The sequence below is a fragment of the Drechmeria coniospora genome, chromosome 01 (assembly GCF_001625195.1).
Source record: "Drechmeria coniospora strain ARSEF 6962 chromosome 01, whole genome shotgun sequence".
In the NCBI taxonomy this organism is placed as follows: domain Eukaryota; kingdom Fungi; phylum Ascomycota; class Sordariomycetes; order Hypocreales; family Ophiocordycipitaceae; genus Drechmeria; species Drechmeria coniospora.
Window position 1 is genome coordinate 10160360 of NC_054389.1, and position 25665 is coordinate 10186024.

A 25665-nucleotide genomic window follows, 5' to 3' on the forward strand; every position below is an offset into this window, starting at 1 on the left:
GGTTGCGGCTGCGGCTGCGGCTGGGTTGCGGTCCAGACAGGTAGGTACCGCTCGCTGGACGATGCTTTGATGGAACGGGATCAGATGGAGAGTAGAGATCGGGAGGAAGAGGTCGGCGAAGATTGGGCACGGTTCCGGCTTTTGCAGGTGCACTTGCGTAAGGCGGTAAGTATGCCAGCTGAGAGCAGCATCTCGACTCGTTACAGATGCATAAGTATAATGTCAGTCTCGGTAGGTTGGATGGATGGGTGGATGGATGGATGGATGGATGGATAGAGGGTGGTGGTCGAGGCCGTCAGCAAAAGATGGGCGTGCTCTGGCGCCAGGAAGCCCTGGTAGCAGTACAATACTGGCTGGTAATTACTGTAAACTCGTGCATGCTATTGCACATACTTGGGTACTACCCTGCCTCGTGCTTATTACTACAGTACTAGGTAATAATACCTATTACATGTACTCCGTACATGCACAGTAAGTACTTGGAAACTGATTTCCATAATAGCCGTTATATCCATGTACTTACTTTACTGAACTTTTACAGTAATTCTTAAGAGTGGCCGAAGTATTTCACACCCACGCGGTACGAAGTAGTTGTACAACAAGTACTTGTAATAATAAGTACTATTAAATACGGAGTACTTGTACTTATAGTGCTAACAAGAGTGCTAACAAGCTACATGTAGACTACCTCTAAGCCGTAGGAAAACGACAGGTCGGTGGGCAACTCAGCTAGCAAGTAGGTGTACATGCGAGTTCTTGTTCACTAGCGCAGGTCAGTTCTTGTACCTTCAACTACTATTAGGTAGTACTGATGTGGGAGGAGCCGTGCTTGTAAGTGCAGCACTCCATACTGTGTTGTACTTTGTAGGTGTAGAGTGCTTGCAGTACATGCAAGTGTAAGTATGTACAGTACAGTACAGTACAGTAAGTACGATGCGGGAGTTCTTGGTGTACAGTAAGTAATACTAGGTAAGTACTCCGAAAAATACAAAGTACTAGGCATGTAATTAGTACCTACTGTACTGTAGGCGTACAGTAGGTACTAGTAGTAGCACACATACTTAAAGTACAGTACTGTACATGTAAGTAAGTATGTCCAGTAGGTATACACCTAGGTGTGCATGTACTTACTCATTCCACCTCGAAAGGTGTAACGAAGGAGCTCACGTATTAGTAAGTACTCGTAGATAATATTGCCGATATGTGCTAGGTTAGAACGACAGAGTACTTGTACATGTATTACTTGGTTATACACGTCCAGTCAAAGTCGACTTCGTACCCTCACAAGTACCAGTACATGTATTAATGTTGCCGGCAGTGTCGGGAGACCAGGGGGAGGGGAGGGGGGTTTGTGCGCTGACAAGGACGCGCCTTCCTCCCCACGGAAATGACTCGCAGCTGACAAGAACTGGAGGTCCTCAGGCACAGCCGATCCGACGGATCCAGTCAGAGGCGGAAGATTGAAAATATAATTGCCGTCGTCCTGTTGGCTCCATGACTGCGAGTACGGAGCCCTCTCCTCTTCAAGGACGTCTCAGCTGGTGGCGGAGCCTGGGGCCAATTTCCTCCAGACGGGACAAGCGTTCAGAACTTTCAGAGTCTTCGATCTCGGTTGGTTGGACGGGTTGGAGACCCGCATCGCCAGCAGGGGGGTGCGGCTACCAATTGCCGTGGCCCATGGTCAGCAACCACCGAAAGCACATACTTAAGTACTTATCTGCTGGCAGACGGAAGGCGTCGAGATCCGGAAGGCCTCTAGGGTTCTCGCACGAGTAAGTAAGTGTGTTGAGAACCACTACTCCGTCCTGTACTGAAGTACTAGGTAAGTACTTGTATTGCTTGTAAGTAGTTACCTACTTGTACAGTGCGTGTAGTAGGTGTACACGATGCACGTATAATTAAGTACACCTACATGTAAGTACTTGCACCTAAATACTAAGGTACGAGCACAGCGGGAGCACGCGAATTCAGGCACAGGTACTACTTAATACAGTGTTAAGCACAGCCTGGATAAGGGTTCAAAGAAATTTCCACAGCCAATCACCAAGTCGACAACTGCACTATGCGAGTGCTTAAGTATTTGAGTGCGCATGTACGGAGCACTCCCCTGCACATGCACATCCATGTTCAGGTGCAATTCTGTACGGAATACACCAGGCCGCTACAGTTTGCCCAGCAATACTGCACAGCACTTACTTACAGTACTGTGCCTAGCTAGTACTTACTTACTTACAGCTACAAGTGCTTGTAGTATTCCACAATACGTACAGTAGTAAGTACTTACTTGCGAAGTACATGTACACCTGGATGCACTTGCAAGTTCTTGCAACTGGGCGTACAGTACGGAGTAAGTACTTACGTGGTAACTACCGGGTAACAACGGCTCGCGTCCCCATTCACGTTTACCAACCGTTTCTCCTGTGGAGAGGCCCCATGCGTTCATCCATGCCGTGTGCAGCCGACGCAGCTTTCTGCAGGCGAACGAGCTAACCGCAACGGGGACTTTAGGTACTTGTGCTGAATTACGGAGCACTCCGTAATTACTCACTTGCAGCAATGGGAGACCGTTTGGAGCCCACCACACCCGTAATGCAAGTACAAGTGCGGATTCGTACGAAGTAGTAATAATTAGGCACTTGGGTTCTGTGCACATGAGTCCGTGTACCGTACGTGTTTGTATCAGGTGTACTTCACATGCAGGTACAGTACACTTACATAAATAAGTAAGTGGTGACAAGCGGATGCTTGGGGATTTCAAAGTACTTGCATGTACTTTGTCCTCTTGCTTGACACGAAACGCGATTTTTCAGCTATGAGCGCAGGATGCGTTCACTGGCGGCCTCGGACGGCCCCGACTGGCACGCCGCCAACCACACTTTCGCTCACGCTCTTGGGCTTTTTCGACGCCGTGTCCTATTCCCTGTTCTAGATCGATACGCCTACATACACCAGGCACCTGCAACTGTTCCGCCTTGGGGCCAGTCAGGCCAGAATCGCATGGCGTCAACCAGCGACCATATCGACCCGGTATGAAGTAAGTACTGTACTCCGTACAATAACAAGTATAAGTATGTACACCTACTTGGGCCCTCTCGTGCGCTCCTGAGCTGCAAGTACTTGTACAAATAGTAGGCGACGTTGATGTGGGGAATAACTGGCCCCGTGGCCTGGAGGATTTTCAATTTTCCTGCCTCTTGCCGGAGCTTATTAATACCTGCTATTCGTGCTTTTACTCACTTACCTAGTACCTTGTGGTTGGTATCGTTGTATAGGTAACTAATTGCTTTCACGTACAAGTATTATAGGGGTAGATGTACTGACTCCATAGGTGCTCGCAAGTACGGATAACTGTGCCGGATCGTTTGTACTTGCGCATGACTACAAGGACGCTTGAATGTACTTGTGCAGTACAAGTAGCTGTGCACTCCGTAAGTACATGTAAGCAAGTACTTTTGGCATACATGTAAGCAAGTACTTACTAGGTACGGAGTAGGCGTACATGTGGTTGTACGGGGACGGAGGATCAAGTGGAATTACGGAGTTCAAGAACTGTGATCCGTAGGTACCATTCGTACATGTACAGTACTCGTACTCCGTACATGTGTTGTAGTAGCTATTACTAGGTACTAATGCATACATGTACACGTAATGCACAGTACAAGTCGCCTTTGCTTGTACGCCTACTTTAGTACTTGCTTGTAGCTGTGCAGTAAAACTTGTATGTGCGGACATTTAAAGTACACGGCAGTAGGTAGGTACGTCGGTTGGTGTGCATATCATGCGTCCATGTCCGTACAGCGCGCCCGAGTGGTACAGGCGCATGTACTTGGACGTACAAGTAAGTATTACACACTGTACAGCTAGGTGTACAGTACAAGTACTTGCAGCAATACAAGAAATAGTTGCATTTGCACACTCATCCATGCACTACTACATTTACAGTACACCTGCTCCGTACAAGAGTATACAAAGTATACAAAGTATACATGTAATATAATAATAGTACTGCTCCGTACCTTGCACGCTTATTGTATATCTGCGCGTACATACCTATACGAGTACAGTACATGTGGCGCGGGGCTCAGCGGATGGCAACTGCAGCTGGCTGTGGGCGGCAGGAAACGCCTTGCTTTGGTTCGTGCCATAGCACTAAAAGATATCAGCGAGGACTAGGGGTGCTATTCGGCCTTTTCCGTTTTCGCACTTGCCTAAGTGCACGTACTTGCATGTGTGCCATTCATAGTTCGTATCAGCGTAGTATGGTATTGTTCATCAGCGACTAGAAGTATGTACATGTAGGTGCAGTTGTAATTAGTTGTAATACTGTAAGTACGGGATACTCAGTACATGTACGGAGTAGTTATACGTCATTGCCAAGCAAAAAAGAAAAAAAGGGCATATCGAGTGCCGCACGACGAATGCCGCAAAGTGCTAAATCGATTGCTCGCCTCGTGTGCAAGTACATGTACTCCTTCGCCAACGTTGTAAGTACATGTACTTGCGCGCTCGTGCTTGTACTGCAGTATTGCCTGGGCGGCCCGATTCTGCGGTGCCTAGTGAGGTACATGTACTTGTACAGTGCAACTACAGTACAGTGCGGAGTACTTGTCGCCATGGCGTGGAGCTTCTCCGTATTCGTATCTTGGTACACTACCAAACCCTGCTTCGGTACTCCGTACCCTAATGGCAACCTTGTCGAGCGAAACCTGAGGAGTTCTGCTGACCCTCCACCGACAACCACCTGCGCCTCTACCGCTACCACCCCAACTACCATCCGAGACAGCCCGACTCCCTACGCCTAGCTGCTATCCCCCGTCCCCCGTCAACGTAAGCGGACAGGCTGAATGTCATTGGAGAGCTCCAAGGACGTTGCGAGCGTGTTGGCCGCGGCTCTCTTCATGCGGTTACTCGCCCACGGTGTCTGCTGAACGTGCCGAGGCCATCCGTCGGTACGACATACAGTACTTGTGCATGTGCGCGATGTGGTTGACAGCAAAATAGCCAGCCCATCCAAGACGAGATTCGAGTTGCACCTCTACAGGTACACCTGGTGCCGATGGCGAGCTTCCACCGACGACGGCGGAATCTGACGTCTGCTTGCACTTACGTACGTACCACTTGCATGTACTAGGTCGGTACATGCATGCACAAGGTCGGTCGTGGCTGTTGCCGGGCCAAGGATGCGCACGAAATGGATGCATCCCATCTTCTTCCAGCCAACAGCCAACCTTGTTTCGGGAGCATAGCAGATGGATGCATCGCTGTGCTTGCCGCGGATCAGCCCGTTCAACATCCTTACCGGTCTAGAGTATGAACACCATTTCCTCCGCACGGGGCCACGCTGGCCAGGAAAGTTGGACATTACCTGCCGGTGCAAGAGGAGCCGACTTTTTCGTCGCTACTCCGCATAGCCCTCCCGAGCTGCTCGAATCGAACCCTCAAAGGGGATGAGGGAGAGCTCCCTCCTTCGAGTCGGCTGTACCGCCAGCAAGGTCCCAATGTGACCGAGAGTACGGAGCACTTGGACCGAACAAGTGCTTTTCAGCTGACCGGGGAAATCCTGAAGGGATGAGCGGGAACCCTTCCGAGCTGGCTGGGTTCGCCAGCGACGCGCAAATGCTACGATACTGGGCTGGGCGTGGGCCTGCACGCATACAAAGGTACGAGCAAGTTCCGCCGGAAACAAATCGGTGGAGACGTGGAGCAAACTCTTACTTACCTACAATACTCCGTACTTGCTTGCATGTACAGTATTGTAAGTAGGTCGGTATACTGTAAGGAAGTACGTACATGACCAGCAGGGCACACACTCTTGGACAAAATGCAAGCAGAATACTGTGCACGGCCATCTCGTGAACGAACGAACCGAACCGGCTGTCGTCCATGGCTGCCATCCGTGCGGAGAAGAGGTCATCGGAGCACACTGTACGGCAATGGGAACACGGCGACGTCGCACCCGAAGCGGAGTGAGCAGAAACCCCTGAATGTCCTGCTTACTGCGCGACTCGGCGTCCAGGTTCCTTCAGTACGTCGCATTCAACCGCATATCGGCGTACTCGCCCGCAGAGATGGGCTCGTACTTCTTGGGCCTGTCCGGTCCCCAGCACCCCGGCACGCAATCGATGATCCGCTCCCTGTCGGCCGCCACAAAGTATGGGATCGAGAAGCGCTCGCGCGTCATGCGGCGGGGCCCTGAGCCGTCACCGGATTCTGCTGCCTCGCCACTGTCGGCTGGGGCCGATGTTCGGACGCGGTGCATCGTCGACGTCAGTTCGTCGTTGCTCCAGCGCATGAGAAAGTCGCCAATGTTGACGACGATGGTCCCCGGCACGTACGGCGCCTTGTCGAAGCGTCCCTTTTGGCTCTTCCGCTCCACCTCGAGCCCGCCGGCGGCGTCTTGGAAGAGCATGGTGAGGGTGGCGAAATCCGTGTGCGCGCCGATGCAGTCGACCTTGCCGGCCGCCAGCAGCGCTTCCTCGACGGGCGGGTACCGCAGCAGCCGAACCTGGTTGTCCTTGTTCCGGTGGTAGTCGACGAAGAAGCCGTCGTCCAGGCCCATGCCGACGGCGATGGCTCGGAGCAGCTTCACCTCCAGTTGGTAGCAAGCTTCGAAGAAGTCTGTGAAGAAGCGGCGGAAGCCGGGTAGGACCTCCTCGGCCGGCCAGATGTTGCGCGCGCGCGCTGCCTTTTCGTTGCCCATCTCGAACGACTCCTTCATATCCGGCACCCTGCGCTGCTTCGCGATGCCCGCCTTGTCAAAGACCATCTGCGATACCTTCTCACGCCCTACTGTTGAGTAGCCGCGATGGTTCCATCCCTCCGGCGGGTGAGGCACCTTGTCCTTTTCCTCCTGCGGCAGGGCGAAAAACCGGTGGCTCTGGCGCGCGCGTCGTTAGCACCACTCCTCGCCGGGCGGACCAAGGAAAAAAAAACAAAAGGAGGGGGGGAGAAGATCTACTTACCCAGGCAAACGCCTCGTCGACTACCTCGGGAGGAGTTCCGTAATTTTTTATATACGCAAAGCCTATATTCTTGAACGCGAGATAAAGCTCCTTTGCGGCGTCGGTGTACAGTCTTTGCCTACAGTCATCGGAGAGCAGGGGCGCAAAGTCGATGATGGGTATGGGCAGGCCATCATCCAGCTGGGCGGCCATTGTCGATGCCTTCTTTCGTTACTGCTCGGTAGAGTGATGATGAACGAGATGGGAAGAGTCAACAACGACACAAGACACGGTCGAAACTTGTCAGTTGCCGCCTATTCGAGCCCAGCAGTTCGAGGTCGAGTCGTGCGAGACAATTCAACTGTCAACTGGCTGGTATTCGACCTGTGCAACCCTCCCTCGGGCGACGCATCACGGCTCCTTCGACACCTCCTGCTGGTCGTGAAACATGGCTAGTGCCTTGGCTCGCTCGACACAATGGCTATTTCAGGCTGTCGATGCGGTGGCATACAGTACACCTAACATCCGTCACCTGGGAGGCTGCCATTCGACTGGCCATAATGCGTTCGCGACGTTTAGTTACGTGCTGGTGGCGTCGAGCTCCAAATCCACCCGGAAGCCTGCCGTCCCGTCCCACCCCTGGTGAAGGAATCACCGCCATGGCCGCTCGAGCAAGCCTGTTCCTTCTTCCTTCCTTTGGTCGTTCGCCCGTTGTCACTGTCTACAGCGCCCGCGCCTCCCCGGTCAACTGTCTGGCTACGAAACATCCGCGGCATGGCTGGCATCCATTCACCGGCTTGCCATGGCCAAATGGATCTACAAGAAACGTATGCCTCTCTGACGATCGCATACAGAGCCTGACATGCCATTCCGCCTGGAAATGCCTAGTACCGCCACATGACACTGACACGGATCGTAGTCGAGTGTAATACCGAGTACTCCGCAGTCGGGTGAAGTCGAGTCTCACCCATGTCGCCCATGTCTTGCTCTAGTACGATCCACTGCTGAACACCAACCATGGATGATGGCCCAGTTCCGAATGAAACAAGCGACAATGGTACGGATATAGTACCGATATTCTTCAGGAGTATTATATCACGCTCAGTCTCGGACAGGGCGGTTGGCCGATGAGCCGCTCGGACATGAAGGCGAATCTCGATGGCCCGCAGTATCATTTCTGAGTCGCATCCGACATGCCGACCTTTAACTCTTGAGATGTGAGAGATCATGTCTAGGTACTCCGGACATGTCGGCGTACTCGCTGTAAAGCACCCACAACGGCGAAGAGAGGAAGTCCCGTGGCACAGCATGTTCGTTCCCGGCAGAGACCGGCCACCAAGTCTCGGATCCGGCGTCGCATCGGGGGCCCCACCTTGGCCCGAAGTCGAGCGACGATGAAGCATCAATTGCCGGCGGGATTCAGGATTCTGCTAGGCTCATTCAAGGGATAATTCAATTATGCCCAAAGCTCCCGTCGACTCGTGCTTGGTGGTACTCGTACTGGGGCCATCGTAAGCATGTACCTGCAAGTACATGCACCCTCATCCTACGGTCACCCCAATGAGGCACGTTTTGTCGTCGACTCTTTGTACGATAAACATTTTTGCGTTTTGTGTTTGTCCATTCTTCAGGTGAATAAGCGTACGTAAGTATTACTCTGTACGGCAGACATGAGAAATAAATTTGACGACAAGTGTCGACATGAAACGGCGATAAACTATGAATAGGGGTCGGTGTACGGAGCATTCTATGCTTCATCTTGAGCGAGCAACTGCTGCCGTAGTCCAGTAGGAACGAACACTCTCATTTTCTATGCTTCAATCAGCAGCAAGACACTCCCGGTGTAAGACATCCCTGCCGACGCAGAGGTGGGCTGGACAGCTCAAGCAGAATGATCGAAACTCGGCCTGCGTGGTGGCCGGCCACTCTTCTTCGTTTGATACAGTGGAAAGACTCGGTTCAATGTTGAAGGGGTGGTAGCTACGGTATATGGTTCCGCTCAACAGTGAATCGGTCTCCAGTCTCGCTTTTATCGTATGCGCTTCGAATACGTGCCCATGAATAATGAACCATGACTCTGGGGATGATCCAAAACAGGGAGAGTCGGATGCCAAGGTCTCGAGACACAGGCAACTTCCGTTGCAGCGTGAGAGGGTATCAATCAGCTGGTCACGGCCACACCGAGGGAGATGACGTCGACAGCTAGACCGCATGTACTCCGTAGTTTCTAGGGCATCGGAATGACAATATTGGCAAGGCTTGACATTGAAGCAGGTGCCACAAAATGGTGAAAGCTCGCAGCCATCTGACGAAAGCGACGGAGTCACCGGCTGCCCGTCGACGGCGGATGAAAATGTGCGCGGGCTTATGTCTTACGGTCAACTTCCGAGTCACCCCTCCTTCCGAGACATCCTGACTTCATCGTCGTCTCATTGGCCTGACACTTTGTCGGGCACCTTGGTCACGATTCAGTGCGAGAGACCAACCACCAGGGTGCGCGCCATGCGCGGCAGGGACTTATTTCCAAACGGTTCGAGCGTTGCGTACCGAGTAATACATGCATGATCTCACGTACAAAAAATGATATGCTTGTACCTGTACTCCGTACTCCGTACGAAGTACAGCCAATCTACATAACTGTACTCCGTAGGTGCTCATCGTTTGCGCTCTACTCCTTGCTGGGGACGGATGCCTGATGCTCGTCTACCATTCGTCCATTGCGAGTGAACAACGGTGACGCGCACGCAGCCTTCCCTGCCTGCGGGTGGTTGCTATCTAGTCGAAGCTAACAACGCATGCGTCGCGCCCGGCTTATGTGCTGCTGGAAGAGTGTAAATAGGTCACCGTTGGCGGAGCCATCCACAGCCCGGAATTGCTCTGCGCCCACATGACCGCCCTCGACCATCCGCGGCGGAGAATAGCAAAGTGAACCCTCCACCTCCTGTAGTCCTGTTTTGTGCCTGCTCACTCTACGGAAAGTGCCTATGTCCTGAGCAAAGTCTCGTTCGCGAATCCCCCCCGCCCGACCGTGACCACACCATCCATCACCCGCGTTTGACTGGATTGTCCAAGCAGCCCATCGCAACATCCTTTCTCGGAGCGAGATATCCCGAATGGGCCAGGCGAGAACTCAAAACGAAACTGAATCGCTCGGGCCACACACAGGAAGACGGAAGATTGTACGGAAACGCCGCGAGCCAAGCGTATCAAGCCTGAGATGGAAGCATGCTTGGGCCTGGACAAAACAGTGAAGCCTACTCGGGCCGCGGGCCAATAATCCTCTGTCCTGCGGTGAAATTCATACTGAATATCGGCACTGGCCAGCTCATCTGGAGCACCATGTATGATTTTGCGCATATGCTTGTGAAGGTAAGGATGCCTTTGTATGGAGTACCATATGAGTCCGGTCGACCTTGCTCCGCCGCCCCCACTTATTACGGAACAAGCTAGGGACGGCCCGCAACAAGCTACCAGCTTTGTGAGCCGAGTCGGCAGAGAAGTGTTTGACTGTCATGATGCACGATGGTCGGGATGGTACCCCTTTCGGCTTATTTTCATGCTACAGTTCGCAGTAGTAGCGAAAATATTGCTGTTTCCAGTCGAAGAAGTAACAGTGACGCACATGGAGCGGAAGAAATGGAAAATGAAAATCCAGCTCAACCCGAGTATACGAAAACGCACTGCCGTCCCATCTAGCCTCTGTTTCGGTCATGCCAGCCGCTTGACGGCGATACATTGTATGTTTTCTGTCTTTTCATATTCTTTTTGGCTCAGCCTTGCTTGGCACTGCAGTCCGCACACTGCGCGGTTCCACCTTTATGACCGTGATACAATCGGTTGGCTCATTCGAATAGGTAGGTTTTCTCTTCAACTCTTGCTTTTGCCACGCAGCGTGACTAGATGAAAATACGTGTACATGAAGCAAAGGCTGGAAGTCTAGGACCATTCTATTTTACTCTAGGAATATGTACAGAAATACATACAAACACGCATGCGCAGCAATGACAGTGTGATTCGGCCTCGGTCGCCATTCCCGAGCGTGGTATGTTGCACACATACATCGACGTGCAGCATGCGTTCGTGTATGAACTCTTGGCTTATTAAATCTGAAGACGTCATTGGACAACAGGCGGAATATTTTGTAGCGGAATATGGTACATAGAATGCAGCAGCACTCCGTACGTTCAAGCACTATCCCGTCCTCCGCAAAGGAGATGAGCAGGACTCCCGGAGCCAGGATCATGCTCGGAAGCTTACACCCACATCAGCCCGTCTATTCCCAGCATGAAATATTAGGTGCACCCTATTCTTATCCATTTCCCCAGTCGTTCTCCTTCCCTTGCACACGGGGTTTCCCCCATTGTTGTTCGCTGACCATAGCCTCAAAGCACATTCAACCCTCCCAAACACGGATCAAAGACGCTGAACAAGAAGAGAAAGGTCACCAGTGATTTGGACAAGACCGAAAACTGAACCATTTATTGGCGTCTACAGCAAGAATGGCAGCAACAGCCGTCGGAGCCGTGCCACGTCCAAAGTCGTGTCGCGACTTCAAGACGGCCATTTTTTGCGCCCGAGTCGCCGAATTCGAGGCTGTCCGCGTTCTGTTCGATATTTTCTGGGACAATGATTTTCTGACGGCTAGAGGAGAGGAAGACATGAACATCTACTCCTTCGGGGCCGTTGGCAGTCACAAAGTCGTCCTCGTGCGCATGCAAGAATCGGATGGGTTAGGTAAGGCGACGGCGGAAGGCCTGAGTTACTGTCGGTCCACCTTCCCCAACATTGCGCTTGCTGTTGTCATCGATCACGACGCCGCTGTTCCTTTTCAACTCTTTCGGCCCGGCGGAAAAAGGAGCATCCTCGACGGCATCGTCTTCAGCCTTGGCTTCTTCCAGCAAAATCCCACCCAGGAGCATCTCCCGCAGAGGCATCTCCCGCAGCAGTGGATTGACACGCCGAAAAATCTACCTAGAGGGACACTTCACAGCCTGTCAGAATCACAACACGACAACGTCGTGGGGAGGCTTCCTATATTTTCCTTCCTCGCCAGAAACCGCTTTCACGCGGCCCTCCCCGAGTACCTTGACGACCTGCGAAAGAAAGCTCAGTCACGGGCACATGCACAGGCTCCAGGGCATGACGAGATCCCTGACATCCACCTGGCTTCCATTGCTTCCCTCGATTCCGACCTGGATGCCACGGAACATGGGATTTTCCTGCCTTCAGACACGGAGAACCTCGGCTTGGCTGCCTTGCCGTGCATCTTCGTCAGTAGTGCCTGCGGCCACGGCCAAGTCCATACGAGCCATCCGTCACGGATGCCCAATGCTGCCACCACAACGGCAGCCTGTGTCATGTCGCTGGTGAGGGACATGGAGCATCTTTCATCCCGTGGCCATACCCACACAAGTGCGTCTGAACCTGCCACACAAACTATCAGGCAACCTGTCACTTTCGGTGCCAATGTAGGGAGGCAAAAGATGCCACCTCGCGTTCATTGTAAGTCGTCCCGATTCCGTCTAGCCCTCGCCCATCCATCGAACCTGGGACAGCTCACGCCCATAGTCCTCGTTCCATACCCGAAGCCGGGCTCCTTTATCGGTCGCGACAGCATTCTGCAGAAGCTCGAGGAAACGCTTCAAACGGCCCCTTCGCAGCCGAGAATTGCTCTCCTCGGCGTCGGCGGCATCGGGTACGTTCCCTTACTTCCGTCGACGAGTGGCCTGCATCTGATTTGATCCATCCTTGGCCGCAGGAAAACGCACATCGCTTTGGCGTATGCACATCAGTTCAGCGGCCGATACCCCGACAGGTCCGTGTTTTGGGTTCACGCGACAAGCGAGGACAGTTTCCACCAGGCCTATGCGTCCATCGCTCAAGACTGCCAGATGCCGGGCTACGATGATCCCGACGCCGACGTGCTCTCTCTGGTGAAGTCTTCTCTTGAGAGTCGAAATAATGGCTCATGGCTCTTGATCATCGATGATGTAAACGACAACTACATGCTGGGTTCATCACAGAATGAACAAGAGGCAAACCCTTCCGCCGAGAAGCGCGACCTGGCATCTCTGGTCCCTGGCTGCCCACACGGGTATGTTCTCGTCACAACTCGTAACACTGGCGCGGCCGTCATGCTTGCTCAAGGCGGTCCCGTTGTCGAGGTTGGCCAAATGCAGGAACAAGAGTCTGAGGAGCTGATTCGCGCCGGTCTGGACGGCGTCGACGTGACAGCTGAAGACGTCGGCCTCCTCTCCACTCGATTGGCACATTTTCCTCTGGCACTGGCACAGGCTGTAGCGTACATCAAAACCAACATTGTTTCCATCGGCAGGTATCTCCAGCTGTTGGATGAGAGTCACGTTCGCATGCCGTCGGTACTTTCCAACCACCCTGGCAACCTGGGCAGGGTCGTGGGCAAGCCAAAAGCTTTCGCCCTCACCTGGGAGATTTCATTCAACCAAATGAAGAAGAAGAATAGCTTGGCGCACGATCTTCTCTCCCTCATGAGCTTCTGCACCAGGATTACATCCCCCTCATTCTATTGCTTCACTACAAGGAGCGACGCCGCGGGCAGCCTGGTGCATCGGTGGCCAGATGCAAGGATCCGTCGGAAGATGCGCAACTCCAGGAAGCTCTCAGCTTACTCAAGGACTTTGTTTTCCTCTGGGAGGAGAATCAAGACTCCCTGGCCATGCACAGCCTTGTGCAGTCGGCCACGCGGGACATGCTCCAGACGAAGGGGTTGACCTCCCACTTTGCCGGTGAAGCGATGTTGGCAATCTCCGAGCTCTACCCCTACGGGACGTACGAGAGCCGCAAAGTATGCGGCGCCTATCTTCCTCATGTACATGCGGTGCTTCGATACGACCTCGCGGGCACGAAAGTCGAGCGCATCGCAAAAGCCTCACTTCTCCATAATGCCGCCGGATACTTGGTCTACCGAGGCCAGTGGAACGTCGCAGAAGAGTTCCAACGGCAAGCGGTAGAGATGAAAGAAAAGCTATTTGGGAAAAATCATGCGTCAACGCTATCCAGCATGGCCAACCTGGCGTCGACGTACGACTTTAACGGTCGATGGAACGATGCCGAGGCTTTGCAGGCTGACGTGTTGGGGAGGAGAAAGCAGGCACTTGGAGGAGATCACCCACACACGCTAGCCAGCATGGTAAGCATGGCATCGACATACAACCATCAAGGCCGCTGGACAGACTCCGAGGCTTTGCTGACGAAAGTATTGGAGCTACGAATGAACCGGCTTGGGGCGGAGCATGCAGACACGCTCGCAAGTATGGCTAGCCTGGCTTCGACGTACAATCTCCAAGGCCGCTGGAAGGAGGCGGAGTCCCTGCAAGAGCAAGTTCTACGGACAAGAAGGCGACTGCTGGGCGAAGAACATCCGTTAACCCTTGCAAGCAAGGCTGGCCTAGCCGCCATATACGACAACCAGGGTCGGTGGGAGGCCGCGGAAAGGTTGCAGACCGAAGTGCTCGAGACGAGGAAATCAGTGCTCGGGGAGCGGCACCCAGAAACTCTAGCTTGCATCGCAAGCCTGGCCTCGACGTACAGCAAGCAAGGTCTATGGATAGATTCCGGGGCATTGCAGGCGTACGTGCTGGAGAAGAGGACGGCTGCGCTGGGGGAGGATCATCCTTCTACCCTCATTAGCATGATGAAACTGGCATCGGTGTACAGCCAGCAGGGTCGCGGCAAGCAGGCCGAAGACCTTCAGTCGCAAGTGCTGCTGCGGAGAAGAAGGATGTTCGGAGAGGAGCATCCGGACACCCTTGGGAGCATGGGCAGCTTGGCAGGGACCTATGTTCGTCAAGGTCGATTGCAGGAGGCTGAGGGTTTGCAAATGGACGTGGTGAAGCTATTAAAGCGAAACATTGGAGAAGAGCATCCATCCACGCTTGCCAGCATTGCTAACTTGGCCTGGACTTATAGCGAGCAAGGCCGTTGGAAGGAAGCCGAGACTCTGCAGGGGCAAGTGCTAGAGGCGAGAGGCCGAGTGTTGGGGGATGATCATCCTGACACGCTTGCCAGCTCGGCAAGCCTTGCGTCGACCTTTTGTCTCAGCGGCCAACTGACAGAGGCCGAGAAATTGCAGGTACGAGTGGTTCAGATAGCCAGTCGGGTGCTAGGAACAAAGCACCCATTTACCCTTGCCAGCATATATGACCTCGAATCGATACACAACAAGCAAGGGCGGCAGGAGATGGCCGAAACGTCCCAGACGCAGGTGCCTTTCGCAGGGAGAAGGCTCACGTTCAAAGGGGGTCATTCAAGTAGCGCAAAGTCGGATGGGTTGTTTCGACGGTATGAAGGCGACTCGGGTTATGCATCCGGATCACGCGTCGCCACGTTGAGGCTGTCGACGACCGGAACGGGACCCGTTCATGGCGAGAACGCATCGCCCGATGCGACGACGGAACATGGCCAGGAGGCCTCGCGTCGAGGCGAAGAAGAGGCCAAGTCTGTTGCCTCCGACGAGGGCGATATCGGCTCGCAAACGTCTGAAGGAACCACCTATGAAGACTTGACCGGCAAGGCGTTGATAAGGGTGTTTCTTGCAGAGGAGCCTCGATTCAGACTGTTATGCGAGAATGCCATGTCCAACATGAGCAGGCAACGCTTTGTCGAGAACATGCGCCGGCTTCTGAAGTCCTTGCACAAGGGCCTCTTGAGTGAGGCGAAAAGCGAAGCGGAGAGGGCAGTCGCTGCTCTTCTTTGCAGCAGGCGAGGGAGATTACGGATAAGCCAGCAGCTGGTCGAGCATATTGAGCAGGAGAAGGATGAGCTTGTGACCCATGACCGACTCGACTTGCACGCGTCTCTGCAGGAGAGATGCGACGTCGAAAATTGGCTCGCACACGCGTCGGAGACAACGTTCGCGGAACAGAACACGGCCGATGATTGTTGGGGCTCGGAGGAATCGGCTTCGGGTGATGAGCTGGAAGGGGACGAATTCCCGCACACATCGGAGCTGAGGCGCTTCTTACGGAATTCCCAATCATTCCAAGAGGTTTTGGGAGACTTCTTGTCCATGTTTCTGCCAGCGGACGTGGGAGATGTGCTTCTATCCATCCCGAAAGGAAACGTTTGGCTGTCGCGGGAACAACCTCGGTCGATGATCAACAGGATGAAAGTATGGGTTGAAGACAAAACACAGGTGACATGGAACTGGTGGCCACTGGAGCCGTCGAAGCGCGAACTGCGGAAGGGTGAATGCCGCATCTTCTGGCAATGCGTAGGTGACATATCCGGCAGAAATCCATGGTCATGCCTGAGCAAGCAAGACGCTTACCGTTGTTTTGTCAGACGTGCGGTACCCAGCAATGGGACGAAGTCTCCCTGGACCAACACGAGTTCGTGGAGAAATTCCTCGCCGTCTGGGACGACAAGCCAACGTCACCGCATTGGTGCAGGAAGACAGGATTTCGTGTGCCCCTGTTCGCAAGGTGGTGGAGCGCTTTGCTTCGACGACGTCCCACGGCACCAACATCGTCGGCAGCTCAAAAGTATACGCCGTCCGATCTTCCTGCACCCGCATCATCTGGCAGCATCAATGTACCATTTACAACCAGCGGCCGACATTGCATCGGCACAGGTACAGTTCGATCCCACACTCGAGCAGATGCTGCGGTCGGATTTCAAGCATCATCCACCATGCAGCCGCCGGGTAGATCGCAGAGCTTCATTCTCTTCGGCGTGCAAGGGCCCCGGCGGACTTTGACGCCTGCTCAGATTCTTGTGACGAGTCGAAGCACCGACTCCAGCGTCTTTCAAGATTTGCGGGCTTGCTATCGGACCCATCGAGGCTGGCTGCGGTATTGGTTCTCCATCTGGACGCTGGATCACTGCACCATCACCAAGGTATGTCGAAACGCGAGGGCGTGCCATTTTTGGTTGCTAATACGGCTGTCAGTTCAACCGACTGACGCCGGACCGCATGGTGCCCGAGTACAAGGACCTCCCGAGGCACACGGAGTACGAGTACAGTCCTCGTGCGGGATCGGCGGATGCGCGGAACCCTCCCCTGCGATCTCACCTATTTGACGCTCTTTTCTATACATGCCAGAGCCCGTGCAACTGGAAGCATTTTCATGACTGCATCCCACCGCCGAAGAGATCGATATACCTGGAACGGATCCCGAAGAGGACGACGAGTTTCGAAGCGGACGATACGTCGTCGATATGGGGTTTCGAGGCCGTTTTTTCTCCTTCGTTTGCTCGGACGGTTCTTTATCATATCATCATCATCCTTGCGCCCTTTGTTTTCTCTCTCGTTTGGCTTCGCTTTCACCCAGAAGACCTCCAGAATGCCTATACTCCGGCGAGCATAGTTGTAGCCGGCGTGTCCTTGTTTTGGAGTATGAACACAGCTTGGATAAGCAGGGGCCAGGATCGAGATCCCGAACGCAAGCCCATGTAGCTCATCGGCTTCTCCCAACCTCGTCAGGGCATAGGGATAGGAGCGGCGGTGACAATAGCACTGTCATTGATCGCCCTTTGCGTTGTGTATCTTTGTTCCGTGGAAGCACGGACGGTCACAGGTAAGCGACAGGTATGTCTCGTGCAGCTGTGTCACCGGCGTGTTAGTGTAATTTGGATGGACAGAGAATAATTACCCCGTAGCATTGCTCTCTTCCCGACGAGATTGTTCTGTTGGCGCGCTTCGGTAGGCTGGAGTGGCCGCCATAGTCATGCTGTGAATGGAACGGCCTGCTTCACAGTCACGTCTGTCCTGGACGTCGACAGAGGTGTATTTACTTAACATTGTGGTGATTTCGGCATGATTGGGTCCGGGTATCTTGTTTATATTTGCTTCCGGTGACAAGACGCATGCCGTCATTAAATCCATATGGTCCATCTCCATCAATCCTCCCTATGCCGGTGCGCTGGACTCGTACTGCGCTTCCGATATTCCCTATGCCTTGAATGGCGACGCTCCCTGTGGTCATCTCGACCTCGTTCCGTATGACCATCTCGACTTCGGTCCCGACGACCATCTCGACTTCGGTCCCGATGACCATCTTGACTTCGGCCCCGATGACCATCTCGACTTCGGTCCCGACGACCATCTCGACTTCGGTCCCTGCGGCGCCGGTATCCGCGTTCAGCGCTCACATCTCGGCCACGTTCTCGACGAGATCGATGCTCAACCCGTCCACCATCTCGACTTCGGTCCCTTGGCCGGTTCGCTTCACGGTCACGGCTTCTTCGACGGTGCCCGCCATCGCCGTGTTCACGGTCGCCATACCTTCTGCGGCTTCCACTTCGGTGTCGCCGTCGATCCCTCCGGTCCGAGTCTCGGTGTCTTCGCTCACGCTCACGCTCTGGTGCCTTCACGTCCTTGCCTTCGTCCGCCGGTGGCGGCTGACTTACAGGCCCAATATGCCTCTGGATTCCAACCTCGACCGCATTCGCACCGGAAGTCGTTCGCTGTGGCGGCGGCAGGCCCAGCGCCCGAGCGAGAGCGTCTTCCTCTGCTTCCTTGACCCTGCGTATTTCCTCCTTGCGCTCCCGTTCCTCCCGCTCCTCAACCGTTTCGCTACCATCGGCCGGCGCCAAATCGGCTTTGGCGTACCAGTTCAAGTCTTTGCCCTTCTGCCATCGGCCGACGGGCGCTTTGAGGCTGTGGCCAAGATAGTTTTCTCGATGGGTTGATGTCGCGATCTCGTCCCAGCTAAAGTTGACGCCTCCACGGGAACCCGTCTTGCGGATGCCGGCCAACAGGTCCATGATGGCCCAAGGTGATCTATCACTGTGTCACTGTATTGTGCTGGTGGTGATGAGAGTCGGATGATGATTACTCGGGGTGACAGCAGATGAATTGTGGTGGACGGTTGATGCGTGGGGCTGAGATCAACTATTAGTAGCCTCCCCAGTGCAATCAGCACTGTGGCTTACAGTACACCACGCCTACCGTGTGCACACCAACAGCGAGTGCAACATTCCCGCACCAACGCCCCGCCTCTCCAGACCCTGGCCTGGTTGCTCCATCTCACGACCGTCATTCTCTCCCTCTCAACTCTCAACTCGATCGTCCACTTCCAGCTCAACGAGCGAGCGATCACCTGTGTGGCCGTGGCAGCATAAGCAACCATGGCCAACCCCAACGACCCCCCCCTCGACGAGATACAATGGCGCTCGCCGCCCATACTCGCCTCCATGGGCGGCCTGCACTCCAACACCATCCTCTTCTACTTTGCCGAATCGCCCTTTTTCGAACGAACATCCAACAACGCGGTCATCATGAGCCAGGCGATGAACAACATGTCCATGTACCACTTCATCCAGACGCGCGAGGTTTTCGAAGGCCGCCTCAAGACCATGTCAGGGCTCGAGTTCATCGTGGGAGAGGAGCCTGCCGAGACGGGGCCCGGAATGGGAACGGGCGTCTGGGTCATTCGCAAGCAGACGAGGCGGAAGCGGTACCAGGAAGACGACGAGATTACCGTCCATGCTTCCTTTTTCGTCGTGGGAGAGAATATCTATATGGCGCCCACGCTCGCCGACATACTCGCCTCAAGGATTGTGCGTTGTGACTATCCTTTCCCCGACCCTCGATGTGCGAAGCTGACATGTTCCTCCGCTGCAGATGATGATATCATCGGCCATATCCAAAGCTCTGCCCGCTGCCGAACAGGCCCAGACATGGAACCCGGCCACGGGCCATGTCTATCGTCCTCCCCAGAGCCAGAGCCAAGCTACGGGCCGACAAAAGGGTCAGGGATCGGCTGACGGCACGCCGGTGCCAGACGGGGCCGCCGCCAAGTCAACGCCTGCCTCGCAAAAGAACGACGAACTTTCACTGGAGAGAGCGTCCGAGGAGGCGTTTCTGACGCATATGCGCCATGGTGGCGAATACATTGACGAGAATCCCATCACCGGTCGGCCAGGCGAGTTTCACCTGTCGTCTACTGGCCGCAAAGCGGTGCCTCCACCTCAGGTGACGTCCGGATCCGCCATGGGCGCGGTGAACGGGCCAAAATTGAACACAAAATTTGACGACAAGAAGGATGGCAAAGCAGACAAGACGGCCAAGTCGGCCACGACGCCGAAACTGAAACGCAGGAAGAGCAAGATAAGCAACGGAAATACGCCGGCACAGACGCCGACTGCATCCTGAGCGTGCCATCCGCCGCGCTGAGCACAACCATTGACCTTTCCCTTTACGCGACATAGCGATATGATATTTGCCATTGATACCCAGAGTGGAATTTCGCCAGCACCCTCTTCTACGCACCTGTCCGGAGCATGAGAGTCGGCCATCCTACATCAGTTGATGACGTATCCCCCATCTACGGTGAGACTCGTGCCCTGGATGAAGGACGCCTTGGCGCTGGCCAGGAACAATACCGCATCGGCCACTTCTTGCGGCCTTCCCTTCCGCTTCATCGGCGCGATGAGAACGCCGGGGGCGTCGTCGGGCATATCGGCGACCATGGGTGTGCTGCAGTCAGCGTCAGCGGTGCCTCCTGCAACTGAGGGTATGACGGGAAACAAACTCGATGATTCCCGGGCAGACGCAGTTGACGCGGATGTTGTGTGGGGAATACTGTACTCGTTAGTCTTTGGCCAAAGCTACGATGATCCGGGCAACCTACATCGATGGCATCCGACCTTGTGATGCTGACAATGGCCGTCTTGGAGGCATTATACGCCGCTGCATCCTGCTCCATCAGTCGAGCCCAGGACGACATTGTGACGTGACAGGATCCTCTACGTCACCTAGTTCACTCACGCGTTCCGTCCTTGCTGACGATGCCCAAGTTGCTCGCAATGTTGACAATGGACCCTCTGCAGCCGGGCCTGCCGTCGTGCGTAGGCAAAGGGTCCTGCTGCATCATCTGCTTAATCTCCTCGCGGGAGCCGATCCACAGTCCTCGCAAGTTGGTGCTCATGATATTGTCAAACTCGGACGTTTCCAACTCATGCGATGGCTTTGTCAGACAGAAGATGCCTTGATTATCCAGCATTGCTTTAGCCTCTGGTACGCCGGAGGAATTGACCGGTGTGATATTCGAGCACATACATACCAGCACAGTTGACAGCGTAGTCGATGCGACTAAAATGCTTTACTACGAGGGCCATGGCGTCGAGAATCTCTTGCTCCTGTCGGATGTCTACCTTGATGGCGAGGACCTCCAGATCCGGAGATGGCCTTGTGGCCCGCACCTGGGCCTCGGTCTCTGCCATACCTTCCACATTTTTGTCAAGGATGGCTATCTTGTCGCATCCCTCTACCGCAAATGATATTGCGATCTGCCTGCCGATGCCTGCGATGTGTGCTCGAATAAGCTACTTACCCGTACCACACACGACGGGTGAGGGCGCAGCACGCGGCTACGGGGAGCATCATACCGGATCCTGCGCCGGTGACCAGCGCTACACCGGGGAACAGTGACATTATAGATGGCTGTTTGCTGTTCATAAAAAAAATTGAGACTGGGCGTAGGAATATGCCAATAGTGGGTTGCGATCGTGAGAATCCCCGGAGAGTTTACTTGATAAGTAAAATGAAGGGCACCCTACGCTTAGCCGAGGCCCAACAAAAAAGGGGGGAGGGGGGATGGCACCCCGGCAGGCAAATCTCAGGATCCTTCGCTCCTGGAAACTAGTCGATTTGACTTTCACTTCTTGTTTCCAACTACGCATAGAGAGCATCATGGCTTAGATTTGCGCAAAAATCGTTCACCTGGCCTTTAAACTCGGGTTAACGTGACTGCGACAACCCACGCATCGTCAGAAACGCATCCTATCCCCTCATCCGTCCGTCATCTCATTCCACCACCCAGCCCTTGCCGGGCACTTTGATCTGCTTGACCTTCTTGGCTGGCAACGGCCAGCCTTGACCCCCCGTGCTCTCAGCCCTGAGATATGGCACCACCCAGCACTCCCGTGTTGTGCCACCATCAACTGCCGACGCAGCCTTGACCTCCTTAATCGGCTTGCCGTAACTAATCAGTGGCGTACCCTTGGCTAGACCGGAAAGTTGGCCACCCGTCACGTCCGTCAGCGAGTGCATCCTTGTCTTGGGAGTCTTCTGCGGGTCTAGACCCGACGGCGTGGCACGCTGAAGGTACGAGTACACCACGTACTCGGGACACTCCTGCGTGCTGAGGTGGGCGAGCGGCGATGTAGGGTGGATATACACGAGGCCGCTGCTGCTGTCGGCGCCGGCGGCGTGCAGAGGAATGAGCGGGATGTATGGCACGTCGATGGCCCGCCGAGGCTTCCTGTAATGCTCTGGTGGGTTGGGCGCCATGTCTGCCCGCAGTGCCACCTGGTCGACGAAGCCGGCGGCGACCATCTGCTTCAGCGCGCTCACCTGTTTCGGCGAAGGCGGCTCCAGCTTGTCCTGGTATTTCAGGCTTGCAAACGCTGGCACGTTGGCCCGCAGGAGCTCCGAAATCTGCCTGCGCAGCTGTTGGATCTCCTTGAGCACCTTGAAGCGAACAAAATGACTCTCGCACCACTCCTCCGTCGGCTCGTGCGCAAACTCGCCAACAACCTGCAGCAGCTTGATGGCGTCAGATTTGTCATCCAGGAAGCAAAAGTTCTTTTGGACATCGTTGAACATGCGCCTTATGTTGGCTTGACGGTCCTCTGCCATGACGTCGGCATTCGTACGGACCGCTGCATCGTCGTTGGCCGCCAACGTAGGTATCGCTTGGTTTTCGGGAATGAAGACCTCGGCGGCAGATAACCCGGCGACGAGGGCGATCGTATAAGGCAGACAGTCGTGGAGGTGGCCGACGAGCAGGATGCGTGCGAAACGAGGAGACAAGGGGAAGACGGACATGGTCTTGCCGATCTGCGTCACCTGGCCGCTCGTTGAAAGCGCAGACAAATAGGTCAACAACTTTTCTGACTTGGCCAAGCTCTGCCTCTCTGGCGGTGTGGGGAAGGGAAAGTTGACGACGTTTTGGAGGTTCATGGCCTTGAGCTGCAAGACGACACCCTCTATAGGCATCCGCAGCAGCTCGGGGTCCGAAAAGGCAGCGAAATCTCGCTCAAAGACGGCCGAGGAGTAGAGTCTGTAGCAGTGGCCGGGCCCTGTCCGACCAGCACGACCGGAACGCTGGTTTGCGCTGGCTTTGCTGACCCAGCCGATGTTGTAGCTCTGAACTCCGCTGGTGCGATCGTGATGCCTCTCCTTCGCCCTCCCGCAGTCAAAGACGAAGCGAGTTCCTGGAATGGTCAAACTCGTCTCGGCAACGTTGGTGGCCAACACAATCTGCCGCGTTCCTTCCGGGGGTTCCTCAAACACTCTCATCTGCTCCCTTGTGGGAAGCAACGAGTAGAGCGGTAATATCTGCATCTTGAGCGGCGCTTCCTGCTGTTCTTCTTCGATCTGGAACTCTTCCTCCTCCTCCTCGTCCGAGCCCAGATCGTCGTCCATGTCTTCAGCGGCGAAGTCATCGACATCTCCAAACTCGATGTCCTCCACCTCCACGGGCGCTTCACTTGCCGATATTTGCACCTTGGGTCCGTCGGCAGAGTTGGGCCCGCCAAAGGCAGCCTTTAACTGCTTGCTCAGCTGGATGATCTCGTTACGGCCGGTCAAGAAAACCAAGAATCCGCCAGGAGGAAGCTTCTTGTGTCCCCGGCTTATCTTTTTGAACGCCTCCTCGACGTAGTCATGTGGAGTCTTTCGGGCAAAGTGCATCGTGACGGGATGCTGCCGTCCCTCGACCTCGAGGACGGGCGGCGGGGTGGGAAATAGCGTCGAATTCATGGTGAGGTCTTCTATCCTCAGCGTAGCCGACATGATGATCAGCTTCAGCGGTTTGAGCGCAGGGTCCTCGAGAGCCAGCTCGGCCCGCAGCTTGATGACACGACTGAGCATGCCGATGAGAATGTCGGTATTGACGCTCCTCTCGTGGGCCTCGTCGATTATTATGGCTGAGTATTTGCGCAGCGCAAAGTCCTGGGCAATCTCTCGAAGCAAAACACCGTCCGTCATGAACTTGACGGCCGTCTTGGCGTCCACGGTACCCTCGAACCGAATCTGGTAGGCGACGGCTCCCGCGTGGTCGCCGAGCTCCTCAGCCACTCGCTTCGACATGCTGACGGCCGCGACTCGACGCGGTTGCGTGATGCCAATCATGCCGGGCGTTGGAGAGTCGGGAGAGCCAAATCCGGATTCGTAGAGAAACTGGGGGATCTGGGTGGTCTTTCCAGAACCGGTAGAACCGCAAATGACGACGACGTCGTGGTTGTGGATTGCCTCCATGAGCCGTTGTTCTTCGGACACGACAGGGAGCTTCAGACGGGCCTCTTGGATCTCTGGTGTTCTCGTCACCGTCACACTGAACACCTTTCGGTCCGTTCTTGTGGTTGGCTTGAGTTCGAGCGGTAATGGATCCTGCTCGGGTGCCCTGGGTATGAAGTTTTCCGGCTTGGGTATTTCCAGAGCAGCCGTCGCGGCATCGGTCGGTTGGAATCCAAGAGCTTCATTTCGTTGCTGGGTGGCCCAAGCTTTGAACGCCGATGACCTCTGCGCTCTTGCTTCCCCGTCGACGACTTCGCCGTCTGTCGATTCGCCGTCGTCATCCTCACTGGATTCATCATCAGAGCCAGAACCAGAGGCTTGGTCGTCGTCGGAACCATTTCCACTGCCGCTAGACTCGCCGTCACTCTCGCTCGAGATGTCTACTCTGGCATCATCGCTGTCAATGCCGGCCCACTCGTCAGCCTCGGACCCGTCCGAGGTGGACGCGACAACAGGCACAGGCTGAATCTTTGTCTTCACGCCTCCTCTCTTCTGCCGCTTTTTGATGACGGGGCGACCATCATCATCCGTCTCGAGCGGCCGTTTGAGACCTGATCCAAGTGTGGCGGGGTCCTTCGCGGCCGGCAGCGCCAAGGTTGGAACAGGGACGATCTCCATTTCTTTCGTTTTGCTGGATTGGGGAGCCTTTCCATCCTCGTCGCTGTCGCCATCGTCCACTTCCTCCACTTCGTCCTCCTCGGTCGGTTCTCTTCTCCTCTCGAGCAGGATCTTTTGCGCATTCTCGTCCTCGATTCCTGCCTTGGTCTCCCTCAACGCTCGCGCGAGGATCTGCTTTTTCGTCTCTTTGCCCTGGCCAAGCGACCTGCTGCTCGAGAAGAGGGTGGTGTCGACTCGGCTCGCCGCCAACTTGGCCAGCAGTACCCGGTTTTCGTCTTTCTTGAGTTTATTGTCGATGTATTTCTCAAGGCGCTTTGCCTTTTTGCCGCTTATTTTAACTCCATCCTGGCGCAGCTCCTCCTTCATGCGAGCCTTCTTCTCCTCGAGCGCCTTCCTGTCGCTGGGCAGGATTTCCTGGTTCGTGTCCTCGACTTCATGCCGGGCATTTTCCTTGGCCCTTTCGCGAGCAAGCACTTTGTGCTTGCGCTGGCGGGACACATGCTTGGCCATCTTGGCTGGCGAGGAGATCAGTTACCTTGCCGCATGGTAGCCCGTAATGGTGACGTTGTATGTGAAGAAAGTCTCCCTGTGTCATACAATATCAATCAAGATCTTCCCTCCAAACAGATGATCCACCAAATAATTTTGGCACTTTGGAGGGGTTCTGCCGCAACTGACCGCCAAATGCTACAGCCGGTTTGGGCTAACGCGGGACGTTTCCGCTTCCTCGCGTTGGAAGCACTTGCACTAGTGCACAGTAATAATACTTGTTTGTATATACTGTGCTGTGCACGGAGTACTTATTGCATTAATATTATACAT

General features: G+C 54.7%; 7 protein-coding genes across 7 annotated transcripts; 2 read left to right on the top strand and 5 right to left on the bottom strand.

The window, feature by feature from the left end:
• Positions 1–6022: 6022 nt before the first annotated feature.
• On the bottom strand, positions 6023–7154 carry DCS_02692 (uncharacterized protein; the record flags this gene model as incomplete). Its single annotated transcript, XM_040800019.1, has 2 exons — positions 6023–6877; positions 6963–7154. The coding sequence occupies 2 exons, from the start codon at positions 7152–7154 to the stop codon at positions 6023–6025; spliced, it is 1047 nt and encodes a 348-aa protein (XP_040660902.1).
• Positions 7155–11440: 4286 nt separating this feature from the next.
• On the top strand, positions 11441–17376 carry DCS_02693 (uncharacterized protein; the record flags this gene model as incomplete). Its single annotated transcript, XM_040800020.1, has 6 exons — positions 11441–12443; positions 12510–12636; positions 12700–13354; positions 13423–16191; positions 16263–16817; positions 16870–17376. 6 exons carry the CDS (start codon positions 11441–11443, stop codon positions 17374–17376), a joined length of 5616 nt encoding a protein of 1871 aa, XP_040660903.1.
• Positions 17377–17710: 334 nt separating this feature from the next.
• Positions 17711–18025, bottom strand: DCS_02694 (uncharacterized protein; the record flags this gene model as incomplete). Its single annotated transcript, XM_040800021.1, has 1 exon — positions 17711–18025. The coding sequence occupies one exon, from the start codon at positions 18023–18025 to the stop codon at positions 17711–17713; it is 315 nt and encodes a 104-aa protein (XP_040660904.1).
• Positions 18026–18067: 42 nt separating this feature from the next.
• On the bottom strand, positions 18068–18686 carry DCS_02695 (kinase phosphorylation protein; the record flags this gene model as incomplete). Its single annotated transcript, XM_040800022.1, has 2 exons — positions 18068–18280; positions 18330–18686. 2 exons carry the CDS (start codon positions 18684–18686, stop codon positions 18068–18070), a joined length of 570 nt encoding a protein of 189 aa, XP_040660905.1.
• Positions 18687–19049: 363 nt separating this feature from the next.
• Positions 19050–20076, top strand: DCS_02696 (Mediator complex, subunit Med6; the record flags this gene model as incomplete). The annotated part of the gene is made up of 2 exons (XM_040800023.1): positions 19050–19481; positions 19546–20076. The coding sequence occupies 2 exons, from the start codon at positions 19050–19052 to the stop codon at positions 20074–20076; spliced, it is 963 nt and encodes a 320-aa protein (XP_040660906.1).
• A 149-nt stretch (positions 20077–20225) lies between these two features.
• On the bottom strand, positions 20226–21357 carry DCS_02697 (uncharacterized protein; the record flags this gene model as incomplete). Its single annotated transcript, XM_040800024.1, has 6 exons — positions 20226–20400; positions 20456–20505; positions 20555–20613; positions 20692–20910; positions 20987–21216; positions 21257–21357. 6 exons carry the CDS (start codon positions 21355–21357, stop codon positions 20226–20228), a joined length of 834 nt encoding a protein of 277 aa, XP_040660907.1.
• A 372-nt stretch (positions 21358–21729) lies between these two features.
• DCS_02698 (DEAH-box RNA helicase) lies at positions 21730–25353 on the bottom strand (the record flags this gene model as incomplete). Its single annotated transcript, XM_040800025.1, has 1 exon — positions 21730–25353. The coding sequence occupies one exon, from the start codon at positions 25351–25353 to the stop codon at positions 21730–21732; it is 3624 nt and encodes a 1207-aa protein (XP_040660908.1).
• Positions 25354–25665: the final 312 nt, after the last annotated feature.